Here is a 17,200-nt window from a genome sequence, read left to right as displayed (position 1 = left end):
CAGACATGGCTTCTAGAGAAGGGGAAGAGCCCTGGATCCTTCTCACTGAGAACCTGGTTTTTCAGTCTGTGGCCCTAACTGAAGAAGCTAGCTTCCAGTTCATCTTCTGAGAGAAGGATTTGATCTCTTGTTGGTGTGGACGAGTTAAACCCAGAGCAGCAAAAGAGACAGGTCTTCTTCAATGAAGGTGTTTACTGGGCAATGGCCACTGAGTCGGGGGCTCCCTCCCCCCTCCAAAAGGTTAAGTGGTCTCTCTGTCCCCAGTCCAGCCCATGATCTGCTACTCAGCTGTTTCCTTTCCAGTCCAGCTCTTAAGTACCCAAAGCTGCTGTACTGCTCTGTCTTCAGACTCTTTTGCTAGGAGATAATACCGTTCTTATTTATATACCTTGCCCTGATCATTGTCATGCTTATTTCCTTCTCTTCTCTGGGCCGTCCTGGGTGTTACCTGCAATCCCCACCTTTTTGAAGTATCAGCAAAACTATTAAAAAATGTAGATGGATATATCTTCAGTTATGTAAATCAGCAACTCCGGCTTCATCATCTCTCTACCCATTGTTTTTCCTGGTATAGTTATCCAGAGGAGAATAAGGCACATAATATTATAACAACACGAAACACTTAAAACAAGTATTGCAATAAAAGCCATAGTTGGTCACACCTGTCTGTTCTGAAATGGACTTTTCCCCTCCTAGGCCATCAAGCGGCCATTTAGTGGTAAGAACACTCTATGAACACATTGGACCTTGCAAAGGACTACCACCATAAAAACGCATCCCACCTACTCACTCCCTAATGCCAAAAATTGTAATACATCTGGTCTAATACATGCATATGTTCATGAGAATCCACGAATGACTTCCATGGTGGCATTGGCTAACATGGTGCAGTTAGTGTAGGTATGGCCTCAATCGCTACTGGCCAATATCGAGTAGTTTATTGTTACAAATCCCTTAAAGTAACCCAGCCTTCCATAGGCCATGTTTTGCAATCTCTCTTTCAGCTGATTGAATGTTGGATCAAGACATGTCAGAATTTAGAGCTTCCCATCAGTCCTGACTTCAGCCTCATAAATATACTGGGAGATCCCTATGAGATTCGCCAGTGGAACACTGATGGGTTACCACGTGACTATGTGTCCACTGAGAATGGGATTCTTGTGACTAGGGGACGACGGTGGCCACTGATGATTGACCCCCAAGACCAAGTGAGTGCTTTGCAGACGATACCAATTCAGTCACCATTCCAACAATTCAGCTTATCCATAGTTTTTGTATCAGGCTTCTCTGGCAGTGATTATTTAATTGCCTTTTCCTTTGCAATTTGAGATCAGAGCTTCAGCTGTCACAAAATAATCTAGACATCCACTGAAGTCAGTAAAGCAAGCTATCAGATGAGGGCCTGGCTATACATTTTAAATATGAGATTAGATATCGGTTATTGTAAATCATGTAATTTAATGCTCTGACTTCAATAAGAATTGACATGTTTAAAATGATCAACAAAGTGTTGTATATCTTTATAAGGTGATTTCTAGCTACAAGTAAAATTGTTATGTTGACACCTAATGTATTATATTAGAGGTCATCTGTACTATGGAAAATGTAAGATGTCTTGACAACAGAAAAAAAACGATACATCCACCTGTAAGATTTGATCCAGTTTTTAGTAAAGATTCAGGGATGCATGTTGAAGATGGGAAGAGCGCGAAAGAAAGATTGTAAAGTCCATTTTTATTATTGAGCATAAAAAAGAAGAAAAGGAAAAGAAAGTAAGCGAACTCAAATAAGCAAGCAAACAAGCAAGCAAGCAAAACCCAAACCCCCCAATCACTTAGTGACAACATGGTGCTAGGTATTTTCAACATGTTTGTATGGATTTTTGATTCCCCCTCCATGACACAGTGTTACAAATCCATAAAGCAATACACAAGTTTGTCAGGATAATTCCCTGCATCCTTCAATCCATTTTGTTAAATTGTGGCTATTGGAAGCATCAGGTTAGCACAATGAACAAATTTAGAATAAAAAGTCTTTTACCATTCAAATTTTAAATATTGCAGAATCTGTATGCAATTAATTATTTTGAAGTCAGATTATACCCCACAGATGTACATCCCGTCTTCCTTCAACCCTGCCACACCCTCCTCCTCCACCCTCGGCTCCCAGGTGTCTCTGTGTGGTTTGAAGTTAATGTCAAAGGAAAAGGAGGCTAGCCAGGACCTTTATGAATGAGGAAATGAGTTTGAGGATTTTCCTGCTGTGCCTAGATACCCAAATCACCTAAGGGAAGGATGCAGGAGTCCAGCTTCTCCTCTCCACACTAGCCCTGAGTACTAGGAAGACTAGGCTGCCCCAGGCAGTGTACACATTCCTATTGTATATTGAGAACCAAGAGACAATTGGTGCCTGCTAACATACGCTTTTCTTCTTAGCATGGTTCCTCCTCGCCAGTAGGCTTCAGAATAGATTTGTGTCTTAATTTGCTCAGTCTGTTCCTGTGTATTGGAGGAAAGTGTCAATGCAATTAACTATCCCATTGTGCAATATAAAAGCTGTAGATTTTACAAAGATAAGCAAAACCTTTTTTTTCTGGTGGTGCCTTACAAGTATACAGGCATAGTGCAACTAATTCACTTCTTCTCACCAAAACAGTGGCTTTAATAACTGGGCTTTTGAATACTGAGACCAACTTAACCTGCTGGTTATCTGTGACACTTAGCCATCTCTACTGATTATTCTGTTGATTCCTATGTAGGCAAATCGATGGATAAGAAACAAAGAAGCAAAAAGTGGCTTAAAGATAATCAAACTTACTGATGCTGGTTTCCTGCGTACACTTGAGAATGCTATTCGTTTGGGTTTGCCCGTTCTTCTAGAAGAGGTTCGTGTCTTTTTGTTCATAAATTTGTATTACTATCCTATTTCCATGTTTTTGCTATGTTGGTGTCAGTCAGAAAGCAACAATATGCACGTCTACGCATACATTAATGTGCTTTTCCTAATGTGCGTTAAATTTAGTATCTCTGGGCCTCCTTCCCAAACTGTGCTGTTAGGTGCAGTAGCCTGGGAGCTGACTTTGCCTGTGAAGACTGAGGTGAAAAAGACATTGAGTAGTTCAGCCTTTTTCACATCACCTGTCCCTAGGTTGCATCCCCCATTCAATGAGGGACCCACACTTTCCCTGATCTTCCTCTTGATGCTGACATACTTGTAGAAACTCTTCTTGTTACCCTTCACATCTCTTGCTAGCTGCAACTCCAACTGCATTTTGGCCTTCCTGATTTCGTCCCTGAATGCCTAAGCAATGGTCTCATTACTCTCCATAATTATTTGTCCAAGCTTCCTTTGTGTGTTTTAACTCATAAAAGAGTTCTCTGCTAAGTCAAGCTGGTCTTCTGCCATACTTGCTGTTCTTTCTCTGCTTTGGAGTGGTTCATTCCTGCATCCTTAGTAAGGTTTCTTTAAAGCACAACCAGCTCTCCTGGACCTCTTTCCCCCTCAGGCTCACCTCCCAAGTGATCCTGCCCATCAGCTCCCTGAGTGAGTCTAAGTCTGCTTTTCTGAAGCCCAGGTTCCTTTTTCTGCTGCTGTACTTCCTGGAGCTGGACAGAAAGCTGCAGAGAGACAGGAAAGTGGAGAGGGGGGACTGGCAGGTTGCAGAACTGGCTGGTTATGTCTCTTGAACACTGGCATTTTTCATCTGTATAAAGTTTTAGTGGACTTAAAATGGCCTGATTCAGCTAAGCAGCATGAGATTATCAGCAGAGTGTCTAGAATGGCAAGGATGAATAAGGAGATCATCTCAAATTAATTAGCCATGCAAATAATGGCTTAGGCAGAGCAAAATGTACAGAAATGGAAACACAACCCAAAGGCAGAATGACTCAGCCAACAATACTAAGTCAAGATGAACACCCTGCTGGGGTTGTTTGACCCCAGTACTCGTTCCTGCCATGGCAGGGGGTCAGACTAGATGATCTACTCAGGTCCCTTCCAACCCTAGAAACTATGAAACTATAAGAACAGAGAAGTTTGTCTTCAGATTATTCACTCGTCAAATAGGAATCCCAAGAAAACTTCTGCCTGTGACAATTAAAAACAGAAATATGAATCTGTACTTTTCACCAATTCTGTAGTAAAAGATGTCCTGTCTTCAAAAACATGGTAGTATGCCTTTTCTCCTATGGAACCAATAGGAAGGACAATCAAGAAGTTAATAAAAAAAGAACAAAATTGTTATTATAGATCATAGTTATTAAAGATCACCCTGAACAATCCAGTTAGCTTTGGTTCTCATGGCAAATGATATCAACTTGTCTTTCTATTCATACTATGTGTGAAACATTCTCCTGGCCACAGTCTTGTCACAGATGGACCCAGATTCCCTTGCATTTTGAAAAGGGCATTACTATTTTCAAGTAGTTCAGACACTCCTATTATTAAGATAACCATCTAATCTTAAGGCATATTCGACCATTTGAAAGAAATGTTCTTTTTTCATTCAGGGATAAAACCAAAAAACCCTGGTATTCTATTCTATTCTATTCTATTCTATTCTATTCCAGTAGTACAATAAGTAATTTAGCTATCATTATTCACTGGTTATTCTTTCTTTCTCCCTTTTGCCCCCAAAAGGAAAATTATGTTAAAGGTTTGGGGTTTTTTTATTTAATGTACTCAACTGCTGTGCCGTGTGGATTGCTATTACAGAGAGGGTGAAGATGAGCTTTTCTGTATGACTATAGGGGACAGGAGTAGGAGCAATGGCTTCAAGCTGCAGGAAGAGAAATTTGGGTCGGAGATGAGAAGGAGCTTTCTGACTACGAGGGTGGTCAAGCATTGGAGCAGACTACCTAGAGAAGTTGTGTAATCGCCATCCTTAGAAAAGTTTAGAGAAAGATCTCCACAGAGCCTGGAGTGGGAGAAACCGAGTTTGATACTGAAGATAAGTGCTTCATAACGCACACTTTGTTTATGTTGCTATTGTAAAGGCCACAAGATTCAGGCTGGCTTAGGGAGGAGGCAGCCACAGTGAGTGCCTAGGGAAGGTGCTGTAGCTTTGTCAATTTGGGCTGTTGAGGGCTTCAGACTGTGAGGAAAAGTAGCCTGACCCTGTGGGTTCATAGCCAGGCCTCAGTGCAGAGGAAACCACAGGCTCGGCAGATGGTCTAAAGGGGCCAAGGGCCCAGTGGACTGCAAGAAGGGTGAGGCTGGATCCACAGCCTCATTAGAGATCAGCAACACACCAAGGGAAGAGAGGGAGAGAAAGAGGAAGAGAGATCTCCTGAGCAGAGGGGTTCCCAGCAAGCAAGTTGGTTGATCAAGGACAGTTTCCTACATTTATAAGTCATAACATCAAGGCATGGCAGGGGATCTGAAAGAGTGCACCAGGTGGGCAGAGAGGCAAGCAGGCTGAGGTGGTACCCTAGGAGACTTCAGACCATCTGAGGCACCCCAGGCTTGCTACACTCTTGTCATCCAATTCAAAGATTCCCATCAGCACCATCCACAAACTGTCAGTTCATGACCAAAGTGCAAAATGGAAATGTTTTTCATTATTTGAAACAGTACAGGGAAGTTCATATATGTGAAGTACTCTAAGCAAGTAAGAAAACCACCTGCATTTTTCCTCTTCATTCATTTACAGTACACCTAAGACATCATCTCAATAGTTAGATGGATAAAATACTTACCAGGGAGGTATGTCTGACTTCTGTTATGCCAGATACTGCTTTCTATTGTACCATCTACTCTAGCTCAACTAGTACTACTGAGCGGGTGCAGGAATAACTGGGTGAAATTCTATGGCCCATGTTATATAGGAGGTCAAACTAAATGATCACATCCTGGTACCTTAACATCAATTTTTTTTGTTAATAATAATAATAATTAGTCTTATTGTTATTCATGTCTTGGGAAAAGGTCCCTAGTAGCCTCAGAAAATATTTGCAAAGCATCAATGTAATCATCCATTTCATCATTTATGATGCACTGCAAGATGTATCTTCAGTTTTTTACATAAGACCCATCCACATATGACGTATTTGTTATGAAGGTATACAAGCATTTGTCCCATCACAGAAAAAAAGGAAACCTAGATTTCCTAACACCAGAACATGTATTATTGATGGCTTGCTGCTTTCTTGATTAAAAATACTAGTGGAGGCATTGTGATGCAGGATGAGAAAATTGTTACTTTTTACACTTCCTTCCTCTGGTTAACATCTCCACTAGTCTATCCCACACAAGAAAACTGATCCATAATCAAGCATCATGTTTGTTCTGGTTGCATGTTGCAGAATTCAATCAGATGTATGTGAAGTAGAGGTTAGCATTTCACTGAGATTAACCCCTATGTTTGAGAAATTATTTATACAGATTTGGGAGTACCTTATTGGGAATATGTCCAAATGGAGAGGTGATTATGCAGTGGGTTCAGTTTCTTGCCTTCCACTGCAGATGAGATAGAACCACGTAAGGTATGGTGGAGGTGTTAATCAGAAGAACAAAATAGTTGTATAATGCACTTTCCATTTAACCCTTCTCAAACTGATTAGTTTTCCAGCACTCTGAGAGCTTAAATTCATACCTGTTGAGTAAAATGTCCTTTCCCTTGACATAAGACTGTATTATGCTTGAATAATTCAATGCTGAATTAATTTCTAAACTTCAGATTTCCTGGAGTTGGTGCTAGAGTTGACTGAAAACGAAATATGATGTTATTTCCTGCCCACTAAAACCAGTTATGGAAAAGAGTCTGTCATTATTTTCCTTGTGTCATGATAGTGGTGACTGAGTTCTTTAGCTTTGTCAGTAAAAATTCCTCCCCAGCATGGTTGTAACACAGCAATTTCTTTTAAAGTGGCAGCAGTGCATATAACTAATTAAACCTCAGTTGAAATATTTTGGTTTGACTGACAGATAGGTATTTCTTTATTCTTACAGGTGTATAGAAATTCTGTTTTCAGCCTGTGACCCAATCCTGTCTTTAAGACCTCGGTACATGTTCACTCATATTGAGTCAGACAAAGTTTCATATTTGAGTAGCAAGCTGAATCAGTAATTGCAGGAAAGGAATAGATGGTTTATAAGTTGTACTGTACCCAAACTATAAAGGTATTTACCAGATTTTAGAAGAAATTGGCATAAGTGCAATTGTTGGACCACAGGTATAATGATTCATAGTATCATAGCACTTAGGGTTGGAAGGGGCCTAAACAGATCATCAGGTCCAACCCCCTGCTGGGCCCAGGCAGGAACGGGTGCTGGGGTCATATCACCCCAGCCAAATATCTGCCCAAAGCAACAACCAAACAACCTCAAACTGTTTTCAGCACTTCCCGGTGTTCTTCCAGCATTGCTCCAAATAGAGCACATTCTAGTGATTAAATCTAAGGGCGACAAGGATATACCACATTTACCCAATGTAAGATGTCCCTGAACTTAAGATGAAGCCCCAATAATTAGATTCTATACATACAAATGTATATGTGTGTTATAATTTCCCATGTATAAATTATAATTATTAGAGGGCTGTCTTTAATTCAATTTTTCCACTGCTGCAGGGAGACAAGCAACTTTCCCCCTGCTTACGCCTGCCCCTGTGCCACCTCTACCCCTCACCTGCCCCAGCACTGCTGCAGCCTCTGGCCCCTGTTTCCAATCCTCCTCTGTTCCTTTCCCCTTCCCCCAGTCTTTTCTTCCCTCTTCCAGTGTTACCAAGCCTCACAAGAAGAAAAAGCTGCATTGCCTTTAAAAACAAGCCCAACCGATTTCAAAGAGAGCGGCGTGGGGGTGCTTATCAAGCCAGCCTCTCAAAACAGTTTAAGTGACTTTTAAAAAAAAACAAGCCCAATTCCACTTATTATAAGCAGACTTGGCAACACTGTCCCCTTCCCCCTCCCCCTCTGCTCTTCCTTCCTCCTTTCCTCCCCAGCCTCTGTTCTCCACTCTCCCCCTTTCCTCCCTCAACCCTTGTTCCATGCCAGTAAGCTCCATTCGTGTTCTAGTCTGGGGCACTGAGCATGGCCCCAGCTCAGCCCTGTAGCAGCCATGTGGGCTGCATGCCAGTGCTACAGGGCTGGGTTGCGGTTATACTCAGTTCTCCTGGCTGCATCCTGGACACTGCCTGCTGGTGCAGAGCGAGTGAAGGGCTGGGGGCGGGGCAGGTAGGGAGCAGAGGCTACTAGCAGTGGGGGAGATGAGGGAAAGAGACTGCAGAAGGAAGATGGAAGTGTGCAAAGGTTGGGGTCGGGGGAGGCAGGCAGCAATTGCAGCTATGGACCCAACCCTGCGTAAGGGGCTGCAGCCCAAGCCACAGCAGCCCGCTGCCCCTCCGCCCCCCCCCCCCAGTACTCTATTCTAAGACAAGGGGCTTCTCCCCCTATGTTAAGTGGGGTGGAAGAAACCTTAGAATCAAGTAAATATGGTAAATAATTCACTTGGGGGTCCATGCCTAACAAAAAATAAGACTCCTTGCCATGTGAACATGGAAAGAATTACTCTTGGCCAATCCTGTCTAATCATCCAGAATTAACCACAGATCCAACAGAACACCCAGGTCTCCAAATGAGTATATACATGCCCTCTTAATCTAGAGAGATATGTCATCTGTTCACTGGCTAAATATATATGTAGTACACAACTCAGCAAAGAATTTATGTGTATCCTTAACCACTTGCTATGTAGAAATGGATTTAAGCACATGCTGAAGAGTTCTGTTGAATTCATATCAAAATTTGGTTTATTTTTGCTGTTTCTGGGATCCAGGCTATGCCCATCCTCTCTCAACTATTCCCATTAAAAGGATATAGGACCATCAGGGCACCCTGATCCATAAGACAGATGATAAAGAACAGTAGGAGTGGGGAAAACGTGCCCTTTACTGGATTGATTCCTGCAGGTTCTGAGTAACCTCCAAGAAAACACTTTAAGCACATTGATTTCATTGTGACTATTTGTGTGAATAAAAGGTGCTTAAAAACACATGAACATAAGTCTTTGTAGGGTCAATCTTGTTTTATACTTTCAGTTCTCAGTTTAGTAAACTATATTTCCTTATCTTGATAGGTAATGTTTTATATGTGTTTAATGCACATTCATTTGCTTTAACACTGACGTCTGCTATACCATTGACTAGTCAAGTACACTTAAATATTTTCTGTAGTAAAACTGATTGTCTGTACACTGTTAAAAATGCAGAATTTGTGATGTGGACAATATTTGGTAAGATCTGAATGGTTAATTCTAACCTTATCATTCCACAAAAGAAAAACAGAGATAGAGAAGTATAAGAGAACAACAGAATAGTATTCTTCTTGTGTAAAGTGGACAGTGTTAATTTAATTTTGTTTTATACTGAAGTATTTCTGTTACCAGTTAAATATAAAAATATATTTTTTTTTCCCCCTAAAGCTCAAGGAAGCCTTGGACCCTGCTCTGGAGCCTGTTCTTTTGAAGCAGACCTTTGTTTCTGGTGGAAGAATGCTCATTCGCCTTGGAGATTCTGACATTGATTACGATAAAAACTTCAGGTTCTACATGATAACGAAATTACCAAATCCACACTACCTTCCAGAGGTATAATGCAGCATTCTAGACTAGTACCATACTAGCCAAATGATAATCAGTCATTCTTGGAAAGACATTATCAGCTTCAGTTGATCCGAAGTATTGCACATTTTCCCATTTTCAGGTCCCATTTCTCTCTCAGATATTTTTTATTAAAGTTTCAAAGTGGTGAGAAAAGGGAGAAAAACCTTTCCTTTTGTTTCTTAAGTGAACGGTTTTAGCAGGAGGCTTGGTGCTCCTCCTACTTTGAGAAGGCAGGCTGCAGATGGAACAGTCTGCCAGGAGGCAGTCAGGAGTCACATGACCCAAGAGGGGGCTGGGTTTACAGGGTAGAAGCCCAGAGCCTGAGCTGGGGCAGTAGTCTGATCCTGGCAGCTGGCATGTGAAAAGGTACTCAACTGCAGGGCCTTGGTGGGATTTATCAGGCTCCAGTCCCACACATTCAGTTATACCTTGGAGCTGTAGTGGTTTTGAATGAGAGCTCCTGGTAGACACTTACGGTAGGGTAAGCAAGTTGGTGGTGTGGGGATTGAGACAAGAGGAGATAAGGTGGTCTCATCTGGCCCAGAAGCAGGGCAAGGGCCCCCAAAAAAGGGGCCAGGGCCAAAGAGCAAGGCCAGAGCCAAACGGTCATGAGAGCAAGGAGGGTCAGGGACCTGTAGGCAAAGTCAGAGACTCATAGCCCAGGAGGGGTGAGCAGGGACAGGGAGCCCAGAGCTCTCAACTGCCCTAGGAGAGGGGCCAGGGCACAGGAGGGGCCAATCTCATGGATGGCCCACAGCTGGAGACTGCTGGGGCTGGGGAGCCTGGCGATCTCAACTGGCCTAGGAACCAGGCCAGGGTCTAGGGCAGGGGTGGACAAAATATGGCCCATGAGCCAAATCTGGCCCAAGGCAGGTCCCTCATTCCTACCCTGCCCCAGGCACAGGTAGAACCCAGGCCATGGCACCCATGGCCAGCCCGACTGCCCCCAGGCAAACAGAGGGGCTGGGGTGGCACCCCCCGCAGTAGCAGCTTCTTCCTGCTGCCACCACCACCAGACCCAGCCCTGCTGCCTGGGTACCCCAGCCCATTTGCCCCCACCACTGCAGCAGGACATATGTGGTTAGGAAGTAAAGCCAAGCAGATGGGCTGGAGCTGCAAATGGGTGAGGAGCAGTGTAAGGGAGCAGGACGAGTGGATGAGGCCAGGATTATGCGGCAGGATTGCAGGGTGGTGACAGCAATCAACTGCTTGCCTGCCCAGCAACAGGTGCTGGTTCTGCAGGTAGGAGCATGCAGAGAGTAGATTGTGGTTCTGTCCCAGGCCTTGGCCTTGCACCCCAGATCCCAGACCTGGCCCTGCCCACACGTCTTGCTCCTAAATGCAGCTTCCCATTTGCCCAGAGCCCTATCCCATCCTCTTGGCCACACACTCTGCCATTTGTGTACCTACCAGTCTCCATGACCCTGGGATCTCTGGGTGGTGACAGTGCAGGGCCAGGGCCCAGGGCAGAGTTGAAATCCACTCCCCTTATGCCTGTGCCTGCAGAAGTAGCACTCATTGCAGGGGCATGGAAGCTGTGGATCATAGCTCTGCCCCAGCCCTGGCCCTGTGCTGTTACTGCCTTGCGATCCTGGCCCCATCTGCCTGTCCTGACCTGGATTCTGCTCTCCACTTGCCAATGGCTGCATCCAAGCTGTCCAGCCTAGCACAGAGCAGTGCCACTAAACGAATTTGTGGGGGGGTTAGGGTTAGGGTGACCCAGTGCATGATTGCTCACCAAAACTCCCTATGTGTCCCTTTGGCTCAAGTAACTACCTACCCCTAGTCCGTAAGGGCCATATCCAGAGACCAACAGGATCAGGGACCCAGAGTCCAGAGAAGGCTGGACTTAGGGCCAGGGGCTTAGTACCTCAGGAGTGTTGATAGTAGGGTCAGGGACCCAGGGCCACAACCAGGAGTAGCCAGGATGGGTGAAGTGCCTGGGTGTGGGCAGAGAGGGACAGCTAGAGAGTGAATGGTAACATCTGCAAGGCATGGGCATGGTGTAAGGGGCAGCTGGAGCCATGTAATAGGCAGTGAAGGTGCTGAGTAAATGAGACTAAGCTCAGGAGCAGATGAGATCTCGCTCAGGTATCCCAAGGGCAGCGTCCCTTTTCTGAGTAATTATTTTCATCGAGGCATGGCAGAAAAGCAGGAAGAGGAGAATGTATAAGGGACTTAAGGACATAAGAGGAGCAGGGTGACCATCAGGGTGTGTCATGGCCAACCCTGGGGTCATAGCCTGTTATAGTGGTGTACAATAATCTAGCCTAGATAACTTCAATGTCATATTTTGACCAAGGTACATCTTTTACAGTAATTGACACTTACTCTGTTTCTGATCATTTACTTTGATGTGTATATTTTTTTGAACATTTTTATATTTATATATTTAGGTTTTATCATCTAGATCCTATGCATAGTGTAATAAGCCATAGATGAACAACATCTTGAAAGTTATTCAATCCAGGGACCAAATCATATTTCAGTCTGTGCATCTAAATGGTGTTTCCCCAGCCACATAACTTTTGGTTTGGGTACTTATACACAGCTTGAGATTCAGCTCTGATCACAGAAATGTCCACTTTCCCTTACTTCTGGTAGGATAGACATTTCCCCTCTATTCTCTATTTTGTCAAATGACTATTAAATGCATGTTGTTATGGGTCAGCTTGAAAAGGAGGGTAGGAAAGAGGTATGAAATGCCAAAAACATTCATTACACTGTGGCACATGTGCCACCTATATTCTTAAAGTGAAATGGGATTGTGCCTTCATTATTTAAGGTTAGTCAAGTTGAAGAGCAGCACTATAACTATACATGGGCTAGGGCTAGGCAGACTTCTAATCTTGGGTCTCATGTGACTTGAAGCTTGGGAAGTCACCTGACTTCTCTGAGCCCCTGTTGATTTTAGAATTTTTTTAAAAAGTGCTCCTGTTCCAATAGACCGCATGGTCTGAAGTCCCCAGAACAGGAACAACAGACAGGAATTTAGAAATTCCAGCCTGAAAACGTGATGCATTTCAAATAGCATCTTTTATACTGTTTTTGTACACTCCTGTAAATTTCACCAGATGCTAAGCAAATGGACTGTCATCTATTCCTTAGTAAATACTTGTAGTAGGTGCTATTTTATAGTTTCTTGCCAATAGGTGGTGGATAAATAGGTAATAGTCTGTTTACCTGTACCATACTGCTACTCTAGGATAGTTCCAGACATACAATACTTACGCCAGTATAATGCACAATGATGCATTACGCATGATTTTTCTCAGGAAAATTATACACTCCAAGTTGCACCGTATGTCATGTATCTGTTTTGTATCCAAGTCTTTTGGTCTATTAAAGGTTGGGTGCCATTGACCTTTATCATTCTTTTCATGTATACAGTGTTTTAAAGATGTGTTTCTTATGCATTCCATCCCCCCTGTGAAATAGGTAACTATATCAGTTTTTAAGTGACTGCAGGCTGACTTTCAGAATTGCTGAGCATCACAACACAAACTAGGAATTATAGGTACTTGGGTCTGAAAATCGCAACGTGTATGTTTAGATCAATGTATTGGACTAGACATATAACTGCACAAACCTGCACACCACATCTATATTTAAGATTACTGCTTAAAAGTTAATGCTGTTCCTTCCTATGAATACATCAGACTTTGAATTTTCAGGACCGTCGCTTTTTGCATTAAAAAATCTTCCCTACTTCCAGCTCTCTTACTAGTCACTGCAGACTAAATATGTGTAAGATTCCAAAGTCTTAGCCTTTTGGGAGTTATGTAACATGAAACAATAATGAGGACAATTATTTTACAAAGTGAAAAATTACTTTTTCATCCTTTCATCACTTCAGAAGTTTCCTCAAACTTTGCCAATAAATTATTTTTGGACAGAGCCCACCCATATGAACTTTCAGCCTGAATGGGAAGTTTTTTAACAACTGCAAATTACAGTTTTGATGGGGAATGCTTTCTCAGGTAGACCTTATCTTCACTTTGGGTTGCACTCTTATTCATAGCAAATCCCCTGATTCTCTTGTATTAACCTACACACGTGTAATGTTTAGTCATTGACTGTGTTCATTCTACAGGTGTGCATCAAGGTCACTATAATCAATTTCACTGTAACCAGATCTGGCCTTGAGGATCAGCTGTTAAGGTCTGTAACTTTTATTTTTGCTATTTATCCTATGGTAGATAGTTTCAAAATGTTAAGATGATGCAAGCATAAAATGAAACAAAAAACAAAGCAATTTTCTTTCTGTAACATACCATGTCACATACATTTTCATAGACATTAGGGCTGGAAGGGACCTCGGGAGATCATCGAGTCCAGCCCCCTGCCCAAATTTATGATTCACAATCATAAATAAATAATTCTTGCCTCAATAAGCTGTCTTTCTGTCACATCCTATACTCAGATTTTTAGTATTTTAATTGTACTAGGAATCATTCACTGTATTTCCTTGAATATAAGACAACACTGAATTTATGACAACCCTCAATAATTACATTCTATTCACGGAAAATTTATGCATTTGTTGTAATTTTCCTTATATAGAATCTAATTATGGAGGCTCATCTTAAATCTGCTAAGGGGAAGCAAGTTCTGGCTGGGGCCCGGCCCTGGGAGTAGGCTGTGGGAGCCTGGGACACAGAGCCCAGGGGGTGGGGGGCAAGTAACACCTTCCTTGGCATGGCCCACACTGGGAAAAGCAGAGTGCCTCAGAATGCCTCAGAGCAGTGTTCCTCTGGCCTGGGTGTGAGGCAGGCACAGTCTGGGCAGCCCCGGAGCAGGGTTGGGTCCCAGCCGGTCCATGTCTCCCGCTTGTGGGGTGGGGAACTCAGAGCAGCAGTGTGGGATCCAGTGGTAAGATGAGAGACTTTAACATGGAGGGAGGGGGTCCATGTTTTAATTGAGTAAATATGGTATATAAAACTCAGGATATGTATGTCAATTCTACCACCATGTCAAATAGGCTAGTTTTAAATGCCATTACATACTGCCCATAATGAGCACAAAACATACCAAAGTCATGTACCCAGGATTGTTTGTATTAATAATAAACAGCATTGTCCTGTTAGGTTCTGAGACAGAGCCAGACCTGCTTTGACATTAGAGTATGAAATATACTTCAGAAATGGGGGGTTGAACGAATGGTGTCAAGTGCATTCTACTGCTTAAAGCAAACAATTATTTATTCTACCAATTACAAATGCAAGGTACTACCCCTCAGACAGAATAATCAAAAATACAACTATAAAATGGGTGACACCTGGATGGATGGTAGCACTACAGAGAAGGATCTGGGAGTCTTGGTAGAGCACAGACTCAGTATGAGTCTCCAGTGTGATGTAGCTGCACAAAAGATGAATGCTGTTTTGGAATGCATCAAAAGAAGCATTAGATGCAAAATACAGGAGGTGATAGTACCTTTCTACTTGGCACTGGTTAGGCCTCATCTAGAGTACAGTGTGTAGTTTTGGGCTCCATATTTTAAGAAGGACTTGGAGAAGTTACAGGAGGCAACAAAAATGAAGGGCTTGGAAGGCAAGCTGGAGAGGTTGAAGGAGCCAGGCATATTCAGCTTACAGAAAAGGTACTTAAGAGGGAATATGATAGCAGTCTTCAAATACTTGAAAGGGCTGCCATAAAGAAAAGGAAAAACACATTTTCCTCTTGGTGCAGAGAGAAGCATGTGGACTAATGGCTTGAAGATGAAGCAAAGTAGGTTTAGATTGGATATCCAGAAAACATTCTTTCTTCAGTGTTACAGCAATGAGGCAGAAAAATAGACTGTCTATGGAAGTTGTGCACTCTCCATCATTGGAGGTGTTCGAGAAGAGGTTGGACAAGCATTGATCAGGGATGATCTATATGTGTAGCCATATCTATGCTGTACCAAGGGTATTTCCCATCCTTTCGAGCTTTGCTGGTTACCGCATGGGGCTGGAAGGGAATTTTTCCCCTCCTGCTACAGTTTCCTCAGAAACATTGAGTGTTGGCTGCAGTCAACGCTGGGGATTTTGACTGGGGTGTGCTAGTGCTCCTTCTGGGACTTGACTTTGGATATTCCTGCTAGAGGGTATTTCCCCTCCTCTCAGAGTCAGATTGATCACTATATTTGAGGTTAGGAAGAATGGTCAGATTGGTACAAACTTGGGTTTTTTTGCGTTTCTCTGTAGTGGGTGGTGTGACCCTCTTCCTGGGATCTTTCAACCATATTTAAGCAACTTTTCCAGTACTGTGATATTGGCCACAGTGGTCTCCCTGCTTTACCTGTGGCAGATTAGGGTGTTATGTCTTGTGTCAGCATTGACTGTAGTTTTCTTGAGAGGTTAGCCAATGGATTTGTATAGGATGGTCTGGATAGGGATGATCCTACCTCTGGCAGGTGATTGAACCAAATGACTTCTAGAGGTCCCTTCCAGCCCTTCTCTTCTGTTTCTATAAAATAATTCCTCTCTGTATATATCCATAATAAATGCATTTTAACTTTAAAATGAGTGAACTACAATATTATATAAGTTTCTATTTCACTATGTATCTAAAGTATGCTTTTAAGCATGTGTGCAATCTGTTCAAGGTCAACAGAGCTAGTTATGTATCTGTCATGTTTAAATGCTTTGCTGGTTCTGAGGCTCAGTTTTTGCTTTGTTCACACTCTTAAACTATACCAATCCTGTTCAGCAGTCACAACCTATGTTAAACAATATTTACCTCCCAAAGCTAACGCAAACCAAGGCATTTGCTTCATTCTTAGAACAGAAAGTATCATGGTGAAGAATTAACAAAAAATGATGTTTTAACTTCTGTTGCAGAATTTTCCTACTTACAGACAAGTTAGATAAGCCTATTGCTATCTTCCGTCTTTGCTGTTGTAATAGCTTTATCTTCCCCTACAAGCTTCAGGGATGCACACACTTTTCACATCAGAACACTAGATCCCTCAGTCCAGCTAACCTGTACTTAGAGTAGTGTCAGGGCTTCTATAAGTTGTCCTGTGTGAATGGGAATTACATACTGTTTTCACCCACAGCTTGCCCAGTAACATATTCCAGCCAGAGTTGTATGCTATGTCATGGGAAACCACAGTGTCCTGTCAGCTGGGGATTTGGCCAGCCCTTTGTACCACTGGAATTGCTGGTCAGGATCTGATCCTAGGCTGTTTGGAAAAGTTTATGAGAATAGACTGGAGTAGGAAACAAAAAGAAAGCAGGAGCAAGAGAGGTGGAAGAGCTGTCAATCAAAAATTTGAACTTTTTTTCCTAGTGACGTTGTGCGACTGGAGAAACCTGATCTTGAGAATCAAAGAACCCAGCTCATTGTACGAATCAATTCTGATAAAAATCAACTGAAGGCCATTGAAGACAAAATTCTGAAAATGTTGTTTACTTCTCAGGGAAACATACTGGACAATGAAGAACTCATCAACACACTGCAGGAATCAAAGGCAGGAGACATAATTACAGTGCCTTGTTGCAATTTAAAAATGACTTACCTAACTGTATAGAAAGTTCCAGAGGGAATGGGTTGTCACATTTGTGTTTCCTCTTCATAGATTTACTTCTACAGATTGGAATAACAGACTGACCTTTTA

At 42.7% G+C, this 17,200-nt stretch overlaps 1 protein-coding gene across 1 annotated transcript in view; it reads left to right on the top strand.

Annotated features, from left to right (window-relative positions):
- Positions 1-17,200, top strand: part of DNAH6 (dynein axonemal heavy chain 6) — a 254,044-nt gene that overhangs the window by 168,279 nt on the left and 68,565 nt on the right. Inside the window, exons 55-59 of the mRNA XM_090038956.1 lie at positions 1,005-1,208; positions 2,759-2,884; positions 9,418-9,582; positions 13,691-13,758; positions 16,873-17,053. Of these exons, the coding sequence (XP_089895082.1) occupies positions 1,005-1,208; positions 2,759-2,884; positions 9,418-9,582; positions 13,691-13,758; positions 16,873-17,053 (744 nt within the window). The remainder of the gene's footprint in view (positions 1-1,004; positions 1,209-2,758; positions 2,885-9,417; positions 9,583-13,690; positions 13,759-16,872; positions 17,054-17,200) is intronic.

The sequence above is a fragment of the Crocodylus siamensis genome, chromosome 3 (genome assembly GCF_052110815.1).
Source record: "Crocodylus siamensis isolate JL-2025a chromosome 3, ASM5211081v1, whole genome shotgun sequence".
NCBI lineage: Eukaryota > Metazoa > Chordata > Crocodylia > Crocodylidae > Crocodylus > Crocodylus siamensis.
This window is presented reverse-complemented; position numbering and strand designations above follow the sequence as displayed.